Source organism: Pterocles gutturalis, unplaced genomic scaffold, assembly GCF_000699245.1.
Source record: "Pterocles gutturalis isolate BGI_N339 unplaced genomic scaffold, ASM69924v1 scaffold15428, whole genome shotgun sequence".
NCBI classification, from domain to species: Eukaryota; Metazoa; Chordata; class Aves; order Pterocliformes; family Pteroclidae; genus Pterocles; species Pterocles gutturalis.
Window position 1 is genome coordinate 4,607 of NW_010118288.1, and position 10,904 is coordinate 15,510.

Genomic DNA, 10,904 nt, shown 5'->3' on the forward strand with positions numbered 1-10,904 from the left:
AGACGAACTCTTCCAGAGGCTGCTGCCTCGGGGCAGGATTGCTTCAGCTGTGGCAGCCGGAGTTCATTCTGGCTGGGTTAGAGCAAGCCGTTGTTTATCTCTGCTGCAGCAGAGCTTGCTGCTGTAGGTGCCAGCCCTGAATACATTAACTAGTTTCCTCTTCCTCCTCAGCCCGTGTGTTCACTGTCACACCCCTGTCCTGCTTGCCTTGAGCTGGGCTCGGTGGCACGTTACAGGTAATCGCAGCAGGAAAACAGGGCACCTTGCTGAGCTGAGGCTCATCGAGAGGGAGCCAGGGCACTGCGGAGGGGCTCGTGTGACCATCCCTTTGCTTTGCTTGAGTTAGAGGTGAATTTCTGCCACCCTCGTGAGAGGGAGAGAGCAGGGTATGACTGCAGGCAGGGGGAAGTGACTGAACCCTAGATAAGACTTGTGGTTGTGTGCAAATTCTGCTCCGGCAGAGCGGGCTGAGTGCTTGGGCTCTTCCAGCTGAACCCCTGCGAGCAGGGATTGAGTACAAACCGTGACGAGGAACGGGGAGAGCCGGAGAAGCAGAACGGCAGGCAGAGCAGGGAAATGTTTCCACTGCCTTTCTGGGAACTCGGGATCCTTTTTGTTTTTGCAGGTGCAAATGGTCCGTCTGGTTGGGATGATGTTGCTCATATTTGCTAAGAAGGATCAGCTGAGCAACATCAGAGAGATCATGACAGAGACTGTGGGCACGGGAATCATGGGCAAGATGGTGAGTCACCGAGGCTTCTGCGCATCCATGCGAGAAGTGGCACGGCCTGGCTTTGTTCCCCTGCCCGTGCCAGCCCTGTCTCCTCCCCGGCGCCTCGCCTGCCGCCTTCCCTAACCGCCGCTGGTACCTGCTCTCCCCAGGGCAATAAGGGCGGCGTGGCAGTGCGGTTTGTGTTTCACAACACCTCCTTCTGCATCGTCAACTCCCACCTCGCTGCCCATGTCGAGGACTTCGAGCGACGAAACCAGGATTACAAGGACATCTGTGCCCGCATGAGTTTTGTCACCTCCGATGAAAGCCTACCTCCGCTAAACATCATGAAACACGAGTGAGTTTGCTTTGCTGTTCTCCCTCTTGCAGCAGTGTTGAATAACCCAAATCAGATCAGAGTCACAGCAACAGGAGATTTCCTGTAGAGAAGTTTTTTGGCCTCTGGTGTGTGAGAGCTCCGGCACCCAAACTGTATGGTCACCTTCTCCCAGTGGTGACTCATGCAGCCTGTCCCCGACGGCCCTGTCCTTGTGTGTTGTGTGTGTTTCTCCCATTTCAGCAGGTGCCGTTCCTGAGCTGATGGCTGAACGTTGCAGGGCTTGAAGAAACCGAGGGGAGGGGTTTTGTGATGGGAAATGGGAGTGAAAAGGGGTGGCAGGATGGGCAGAGGCTGTGCTGTTCAGGCTTTTTTGGGTAACAAGGGCTTACGATTGCTATTTCAGTTTCTTTTTAAATTAATTGGATAATTTGCAGGCAATACTTGATTTTTTAAATTATTATTATTGATGAGGTGACAGTGGTGCTGAATAATCAAAATCAGACTCAAACATGTACAGCAAAGCGTAGAAATTAAGTTTTCTTAACCTTGATACAAATTATTAATACTTCTGTAGTTCATATTTAAACCATTTAAAAACTGAAAATAAAATGTACAGAAAAAACTTCAAATATTAGATTATCCTTGATAATCCATTAATGGAAATTTTGAGGTTTGACTGTAAACAGGAGGAGCTTTGATACTAGAGAGGGATTTAGATGTTAATCTTTAAGTGAAACCTTTATAAAGAGTGAGTACGACAAGTGTTTCTTTAGCTGCTGGTGATGAGAAGGCTGTAGGTGTGTCTGAAAGCCCAGAGAGCAGCAGAGTAAGAGCAGGCACTGGTGAGGTACGGCTGATGGGGAGATGGGACAATGACGTTCTGGAGCTGATAAACTCAGCAGGCACCTAACTCTGCTCTTGCCGGTTCTGCAGTCTCAGTCTTTGCTGGGTAGGTGATACGGTGGTGGCCTGACCTGGCTGAAAGAAAGGCAGTGGAAAACCAGCCGGTAATCCTGTGGTGTCCCGTGAGGTCTGAGCACATCAGCCTGTCTGGCTGTGGACAAACAGCTTCGTCGTTGCCCTCTTTGTGCACCAGAAGAGCCTGAACGCTCGATGGATCTTGTGTAGCTTGAGAGGTTGGGAAGCTCGGTGAGATGTGCTGGCTCCACTTCATTAGAGAGCTGGGGGTGTTCTCAGGCTTTTTCAGACTGAGGCAAACTCAAGTGTTTCCCATTAAAGTAAATCTTCAATCCCATGAGGGGTTCCAGAGGAGATGGGCTTAGTACTGTTGTATTGCTGCCATGGGATGTTTCTGCTGTCAGACTCGATCTTTGGTCTTCCCTGTGTCTCAGCCCCAGTCACCAGCAACCACCCCCCTGTTCTCCCCTGCCCCTTCTTCCCTCTGCATCCTGCGGTGCTGACTGCTGGCTCTTCTGTTCCCGTTTGTTCTCAGCGTTGTCATCTGGCTGGGAGACCTGAACTACCGGCTGTGTCTCCCTGATGCCAGCGAAGTGAAAGATCTGATCAGTAAGAACGAGCTGCCGAAGCTGCTGATGTACGACCAGGTCAGTGAGCTTCGCTGATGTTTGCTCCCTACCCATGAGGCCAGCTTGGTCTGGGGACGTGCCTGTGCTGCCGAGGAGCTGGCAGGCACTCTGATAAGTGTCTACAGACAGAGCTCTGGGTGTCCTGGTGCCATCAGCCGCCTAAACAGATAGATTGTGCGTTACACCAGGGTTAGCTGGATAACTCCAGTAGTTACCGTAGAAGGGTCTTTGAGTCTCGTTGGAAGAGTTCTCTCTTATGTACAAACTACAAGCTGGAATGTAGGAATTTGTCACGGCAACAAAAGTCTCTGTAGTTGGTGTTCTGGAAGGGAATTGTTCTGGAGTCCGGTGCCGGTAGCCGAGGCTCTGCTCATCCAGCCTGACCCAAATTCTCTGCTGTAGCCTTCCCCCTCGGCATTTCTCTGCAGCACGCTGAAAAGTGAGACAGCACCAGATGTGCCTTTGAGATGAAGGATTGTACCTGTGAAACATGAACAGAAATCGTGGAATATCGTCTGTGACACACGATGTAACAGCAAACCCGATTGATTCTGTTCTGCTCTACTGCGGAGCTTCATGCAGAAAACAGCTGTAGCTTAGATTTTTGTGAGGAAACCAACCGGGAGATTTTTCAGAAGAGTAAATGAGAAAGGGAAGGTGGTGTCAGTGCCAAGCGCGCTCCTGGAAGCTTTGACTGAAACGATTGGCAGTGAAATATTAATGGTGGTGCTGCTTAAGCCTGAAAACTAACGAAGGCATTTAGCACCAGTGGAGCAATTAGTATTTCCCTTAACTCTTGTTTGGTGCTGTCTGTGCGGTCTGGTAGGCAGCGCTGCGCCACGTTGTATTCAGGCTGTTCAGAACACATTCCACTGATTGTTGATTTTTTACGTTTGTTAAAGGTGTGAGGTCTGAGAGGCAGTGTGGGGCACGTCCTGCGATTGCTCCGCCTATAGATCTGTTCTCTGACACTCTGCTGCGTGGGGGGTCTGAGGGGTGCTTTCTTGTTTCTGGCTTTTTAAGGTGTTCTTTTTCTGCTTTAGCTAAATATTCAGCGTGCTCATAAGAAGGCGTTCACAGATTTCACCGAGGGAGAGATAAGATTCATCCCCACATATAAATATGACTCCAAAACCGATCGCTGGGACTCCAGGTAGATCAGCCGCCGATGGACGTGTTTGCCTATGACATAAAAAGCATTTTCTCACAAAACTTGATTTCCTGCTTCCTAGAGCTGGCACTACCTCTCAGTGTTGTGGGGGTGGCTGGAGTGCACAGATGAGTTTGCCCTCCCTCATTTCCCCTGCTGTCTGAGCTAAGCAGAGCCTGTGTATGATGACCAGGCTCATGCCTTGAACCTCGGTTGCTGCTGATTCCAGTCGATGGAGGCGGTGACGTGGGAACTCACAGCCAGCCCTGCGCTGGAGGGTTTTTTCTCCTACCAGGGACAGACAAACGGTATAAAAGGAATTGAAGGGATGAGGAAACGCTCTCTCTGAGTCATCCTGTCCCCTGACTTGCACAACCGCAGGGGTGGCTACGCTGTGATAGCGGTGGCGGTTCCTGCTTGGTGCCTCCCACAGGCTGCAGAAGCTTGCTCCAAATGGAGAAACTCCCAAGAAGGAGTTTCAGACCATACAGTGATGGGATTCTACCCAGCCTGTGTTTATGAGTCAGCACAGTAGTTAATCTGGAGAAGGATAGCCCGGGATCCAGACTTCACAACATAATAGTAATAGCTGAGTAGACTTTCCGTAGAGGAAGCAATAAGCGATGGATCACACCGTAGTGGGCAGAAAGATCTGGCGGCAAAAGAAGCAAGTGCAGCTGGGGTCACAGTGCACATGGCTTCAGGCTGTGGAAATGCTCTTGTTTGAGGTTGTTTTGTTTCCCAATGCTGGAAAGGATGGGAATTTTAGCTGCCGTATAGGAAAAGGGGAAGAGAGCAGACGAAATAACATAGAGTTGAAGTTGAGGGAAGTGGTAGAGTTCATCCTATTGCTGCTGATGCAGTCATTTACAGCGAGGGTGGAGGGGGCTGCCGGGCTGGGAAGAGGAACAACTCGTGTGGTTTATTAGGATGGCCGGATTGCCCTGGTAACCTGTTCTTCTTTGTAGTGGGAAGTGTCGTGTGCCAGCGTGGTGTGATCGAATCCTTTGGAGAGGTGGGAACATCAGTCAGCTCCGGTATTGCAGCCACATGGACCTGAAGACGAGCGACCACAAGCCCGTCAGCGCGCTTTTCCGCATCGGGGTAACTTATTTTATGTGCTGGGGTAGGATCACCGTAGTGTCGTGCATTCCTTCGGGAGGTGGTTGTGTAGTCGAGACGCCTCTGCTAATGCTGCTGCAAGAGGACAGAGTAAATAAGAAAGGGGTGTGTCTGCTGCATAGGTGTGCTGCTGCGTGGCAGCCGGGACAGGCTCTGCGCAGCAAACAGCTCGGCAGCTGTTGGGGACAGCATTACGCCACAGCCGTGCTGGAGTTTACCCGAGCAGGCGTGGTCACGGAGGAAACAGAAAGGCATTCCCATCGACTGCTTTAACGACGCTGCTTCCTGCTACCTAGGCAGCTCAAGTCTCCTTGAAGGAGAGAGCCTTTCTCCTCTCCTCTGGAGAACCAGGAGTAGTGCTGTGGGGTGCCACTGCTGTCCCACAGAGATTGCTCCCAGCAATTTCCCAGTGGTGTGATCAGCGGCTGGAAAGACCCTAGTAGCATCTGTAGGGGTAAAATACACCTGAAGTTGTGTGTGCAGCCTGGAGGCGCACCTGTGCATGCAAGTTCTCTTAGCCTTTCAGCTGCACGTAGCAAGTGCTTAGAGACACCTTGCACTTCTGCAGTTTGCTCGTGATCAAAAGAGTTCCTGTGAAGCTGCTCAGAAACTGCTGAGTGTTTTCTGATCTTCCACAGGTAAAGGTTGTGGATGAGCAGAAGTATCGGAAGGTGTTTGATGACTTTGTTCGTTCAATGGACCGAAGGGAGAATGACTTTCTTCCTTCGCTGGAGCTGAGCAGGAGAGAGGTGAGGATGAAACCTGAGTCCCTGTCCACTGCCTGAACACAGTGGCCTTAGAAGTGCTGGAGCTGCTTTAAAGACTGATCCAGTAAACTGGACTGTAGGAAATTGAACTTGATCCATGATCTTATGATCGGGAATCAGATTAGAAGGAGCATCTTACCTTGGCTTCTTGGCAGGTCTTCTGTCAGGAGTACTGCTTTGGGTGGGCGCTTCTCAGTGGTGGGCTGCCGCTGCAGAGCCCGGGTGCCTTGCTGTGTGTCCCATCATGCCCATTAGCGTGATTTGATTTGCGTCTTCTCTCTGCTCTGCAGTTTGAGTTTGAGAATGTGAAGTTCCGTCAGCTCCAGAAGCAGAAGTTCCAGATCACCAACAACGGGCAGGTCCCCTGTCATTTCTCCTTCATCCCAAAGCTCAATGACAGCCACTACTGTAAGCCCTGGCTTCGGGCCGAGCCTTGCGAAGGGTACCTGGAGACAGGTGAGTTTCGCTGCGGTTTCTACAGCAGGTACTGGTGCAGACTGCCACCGCACCTCTGTTCAGTCCTTCCCATCTTTCTGATGTCTCGCCTTTCTTGCCATCATCCTTGTCTGTCTGTCTGGTGGGTTTTGTGGCCTTTGTCCCTGACACTGTATGTTGGTCCTTGTCACCCCTTTTGGAGAGTGTCTGTGTGTTCCTGAGAGCTCCTGTCTGTTGCAGATGAGAGCACGGACATCTCCCTGAGCGTCTACGTCAGTAAGGACTCAGTAACGCTTCTGAACTCTGGCGAGGATAAAATTGAGGATATTCTTGTCCTTCACTTGGACCGAGGGAAGGACTATTTCCTTACCATCAGTGGGAACTACCTGCCCAGCTGCTTTGGCACCTCCCTGGAGGCCTTGTGCCGAATGAGGCGACCGATCCGAGAAGTTCCAGTCACCAAACTCATTGACCTGGTGAGTAGCAGCGTTCTGGAGCAGCTCTCTTAACAGGGAGAGAGCACATTCCCTTCTGGTTGCTCCTGAAAGCAGGAGCGATGCCTTCAGCTTGGGCCAGCTCTGCCGGCTCTGAGCTGGTTGGCTTTTTCCAGACCTTGAGGTGCTCTTTGTTATTTCCTCCACCACAACCAACGGCTTATGACAGCCTGTACTTTATTCCCTGTTTCTGAGTGGGTTCTCAATATTGTTTGGTGGGACACCAAAGTGATCCCAGCACCTTGTGGTTTGTGTCACTGTCATGCTGGTGGTGGCCGGCTCAGCTGGGTGGCACTGGTGTGTTGCAAGAGGTGTGACTGGAATGCTCCGAGGAGCCCGGGCTTCTTCTGCGGTGACGAGCCCTCCAGGATCCTTTTCCTTCTGGACACTTGTAGCATTCGCTCGGCTCAGGGGAAAGAATAAGCAGAAGCAGAAGGACCGAAGGAAGGAATTTGATGCTGTTGGGTGAACTGGTGGTACAGCTCAGCAGATGGCCAGGCTTGCAGCCTCTCTGGCTAGTTTGTCGAACACTTTGTACTTTTCAGGATTCAACTGAAAGTCAGTCTTGTTCTAGAAATGTGTTGCACTTGGTCTGGAGCATTTTGTCAGACTTAGTGGCTTTTCCACCTGCTCTTCCCTGCTCAGTGCTCAGCACTGACTTCTCGCTTGATAGGTAGGGGCTCAGGAGTCAGCTTCTGCTCTCACAGACACATGCTGTTACTGGGTGTATTCTGAGGCTGCTTCTGCTTTCTTTACCTGTCGGTTTCTTCTTCTGTTATTCAGTGAAACTTACAGAAGTTCAGGAAGCAAAATGATGGGAGAGGAGTTCCCTGTCCCAGTACCTGCAGCAAGGAAAGGGTCTCGTGTGCCGGTGAGGTCGGTGTGACTGCAGCACTTCCATCAGAACACGTTAGGCAAACGCGGGGAATACGATGTGTAACGGCCCAAAGCAACACTTAGATTATAAAGCTGCTGTCGTTTTAGAGCTATTTTAGGTCTTTCGGTTTGGATCATACCTGTGAGTTCAGAAATTCCTGGAGACAGGACAAGCTGAGCACTTTCTGCAAGGGAGGGCTGGTGCACAGAGCCCAGGAGCATCTCGGTCCAGTTACGTGTGTTTAGCTGGTGCTCAGATGGTGTGGGAGGCAGGCAGTGTGGTTGTGTATTAAGAACTGTTCTCCCTCCTGCACTTATGTAGTGTTAGGGCTTGTCGTTCACTGCTTCAGGCATTTTTCTCAGCCTGGCTAGCCTGCATCTGCTGTCTTCAGCAGCGGGAGGTCAGGAGGGGTCCGAGAGGCAGCTGGGTGTGGGACAGCAAAGCGTAGGTCTCCTGGTTCTCATGGAGATGCTTGAGCACCTCGCCTTTGGGATTTCAGTATTGGTGTCTCATCCTGCTTTTTTCTGGGGATCCTACTGAGGGCTTTAAAAAGCCTCTTGCAGAATCTTTGTCAGGAACGGGTCAGTCTCAGGGAGCTGGTTGTGCAGAACCCTACGGGAAGAGAGGTGAGCAGCGGGGCACAGGCAGGTAGGTGGTCAGGAGGCTGTTGGGATGACTCACCCCGTTACGAAACAAGCCCCCTCCTGCGCAGCCTGCCTGTCTGGCGTCCCAAGCCTGTGACTGTGCCTTGGCAGAAGAACCTGCGCCAGCTCGCGTTCGGAGCAAGCTGTTCTGCAGTCTGTTGTGGCTGCGTGAGCCTCCAAAGGCAACGGGCACCGCAGAGGTGGCGGGGGAACCGAGGTGCTGCTCCCTTCCTGTGCTGTGGTTTCCAGCGTTTCCAGCTGAGCCCTGAACGGATGCCGCAGTTCAGGATCGCCGGAGGGGTCGGACACGCGGCCTGGGGGGGGTTTGGTGTGCCCCTCCTTACAGTGTGTTAATGCTATTAGGCTGAGACAGCCGAGCAGCCGGGGTTTTGAGCACAAACACTCATTTCCCCGACTGTACGCAAAGCCTCTTAGGGGGCCTGGCGGCTCCGCAGCTGCCACACACTCAGAAATACAGATTTAGCCCAGGGAATGGGTTCTCTCTGGCCTGGCCGCAGGGGAAGGTAGCTGAAATAATGTGGGGATATTGATTTCTGACCAGGAGGATACAAGAAGGGGAACTTCTTCCTGGCAGACACCCCTGTTTGCTGTTTGCTAGGTAGCGAACAGTGCTGCTTGCAGCCGTTGCAGAAATCCTGACAAGGTTGTGCATCACGTGAGCAGGATTTTTGCTAATTGGCAGGCAAATCTCTCACCGCAGGTTTAACTTTGGCCATGTCAGCAAAACGTGTAAAGGACCTGGGTTCAGCGGGTCCTTGTAATGCAAAGTAGGTTTCTGCTTAATCTGGGATGTGTTCTCTCTCTTAACATGCTTTTTCCTCTTCTCTCTTTCCACTGCTCTCAGGGAGAAGACAGCTTCTTAGAAAAGGTAACACAAGCGATTGCTGGGGAAGATGTGCCTCTCAATGCCTTGTTTGTAAAGAACAAGATTTTCCCCCTTGTTTTCTGCTGAGGAGGGGAGGGGAGGTGGGTGCGGAGGGAGCACTTGTTCCAGCAAAGCCTCTTAGCGCAGCCATGGGGAAATGAGAACACACAGGAGCACAGAGTGACCCCGCAGCCGAGATGGAGCCAGCCCGACTGAGCTGCTTACAGCTCAACAAATTTGCTTTGGGGAAAAAAAAAAAACCCAAACCAAAACAATCTTCTGCTCCTGGCAGCAATGATAGGTATTTCCAGAAAAGATTGGCAACCTTTGACATGTCGGAATGAGCTCTGACCACGCACAGAAGGTGGGGCTCACCACAGCACTCTCCGCAGACATGCGGAAAGAGGGCTGAACTGGAAAACTGAAATCTTTTGCTCTTTCCGTCTTGTTGTGCCCTTATGGAGGCTGAGGAAGGGCCTGGCAGAGGAGACAGATGTTTCCCTGCTTCCTGGAGCAGCAAAGCCCGGGCTGCTGGCTCTCCCGGACACCGATGCCAGGGCAGGATCACTGCCGTGCTTTGCGCTGTGCTCTGCGCTGGAGGCTGAGCGAGTCACCTCTGTCACTCGGAGAGCAACCGGAGATGCTGGGGTGTGCGTGACAGCGCTGTTCCTGCTCTCCCTGTGCTGGCTCAGACATTCGGTACCTTGTCCAAGCTGGCTCTGCGCAGGCTTTCTGGGCTGGTGGCTTGTCCCTCTCTCGGCTGTCAGTGCAGTGATGGGGTGACACAGCAGAGGGAGGGGATGTCCCCTCTCCAAGAGGGCACTGAACACAGGTGTTGAACCTGATGAAGCACCCAGACCCCTTCCTGGCAGTGGGGAAGCCGGGAGCGTGCTGCCTGCCTTCTGGGACCACCCTGTGCAGGAGGAGGACGCGGTGACGTAGGATCACAGAGTGGTTTGGGTTGGAAGGGACCTTAGAGATCATCTCGTTCCAAGGCTTCCCTTCCTGCGCAGGGCAGGAGAGGGCGCTCGGTGCCCGGCCAGCGCACAGGGAGCACCCACAGCCCAGCACCGCCTCCTCCTCCTCCTTCTCTTCCTCCTCCGCCCTGAGGAGCCCCTAGCCTTCTCCTGCTCCTCCTCCTCTGCTCCCAGCAGCTGGGCTCTCCTGCCCGGTGGTCTCCGCAGCTCTCCACGCTGTGCCAAGGGCAGCCTGACAGCGTCGGGTGCTGCTCTGCCACCGGCCCCGGCGCGGTGATGCCCTGGGTGGGGGTTTGCTGTTGCTGAGCTCTCTTGGAGGGTCCCCAGCCCTTCCTTTTTCCCTCCTGGGGGAAGGCTGTAGGGTGCTTGCCAACAGTTCTCCTTCCAAACTGTCCCCGTGCACTTGTCTGAGTGAGGCAGACGTGGAGCCGTGACCCAGCATCTGCTCGCTGGGTAAAATCTGCTGGTGTGCGGGGCAAAGCAAAGCTGTGCGGTGCTGTGGGGCAAGCGTGGCTAATGCCGGTGCTGCCGGGACCTGCGGTGTCCCTGGGTGCGCTGGGGGAAGCCAAACCCAACCCCAGCTGGCCGTGAGCGATTGTGTGCGCTGCAGAGGGACAGCGATTGCAGTTGTCCCATAATCTGGCAGCTGAAATGAAGCGCTTTGCGTGTGGCTTGCGGTGCTCCTCTCCGCCTGTGTCGGTGGGTTTGTGTTCCTGCTTGTGCCTGTCTCTTCTGGGGGCTTCTGCTGCGTGTGCCTCAGCAGAGCTGTGCGTGGCTTCCTCCTTGGGAGCACACAGGGACCTGAGCGACGGTAAAGTGACAGTAAAATCAGACACAAAACGTTGATCCCCCTGAAGATTGGCATGATGGAGTTGTGTGAGCAGTTTTGCTCATCAGCTGCTTTGCAGGAATAAGTGGGAGAACGTGACAATGGTGTCAGGGTGGTCTGTTCA

The 10,904-nt window shown here is 53.0% G+C and overlaps 1 protein-coding gene across 1 annotated transcript in view; it reads left to right on the top strand.

The window, feature by feature from the left end:
- Window positions 1-10,904, top strand: part of OCRL (oculocerebrorenal syndrome of Lowe) — a gene marked incomplete at both ends in the record, with an annotated part of 16,457 nt that overhangs the window by 4,409 nt on the left and 1,144 nt on the right. The window contains 9 exon segments of the mRNA XM_010076149.1: window positions 626-742; window positions 883-1,070; window positions 2,506-2,617; window positions 3,643-3,752; window positions 4,718-4,853; window positions 5,510-5,620; window positions 5,929-6,094; window positions 6,314-6,549; window positions 8,954-8,977. Coding sequence (XP_010074451.1) covers window positions 626-742; window positions 883-1,070; window positions 2,506-2,617; window positions 3,643-3,752; window positions 4,718-4,853; window positions 5,510-5,620; window positions 5,929-6,094; window positions 6,314-6,549; window positions 8,954-8,977 — 1,200 coding nt within the window.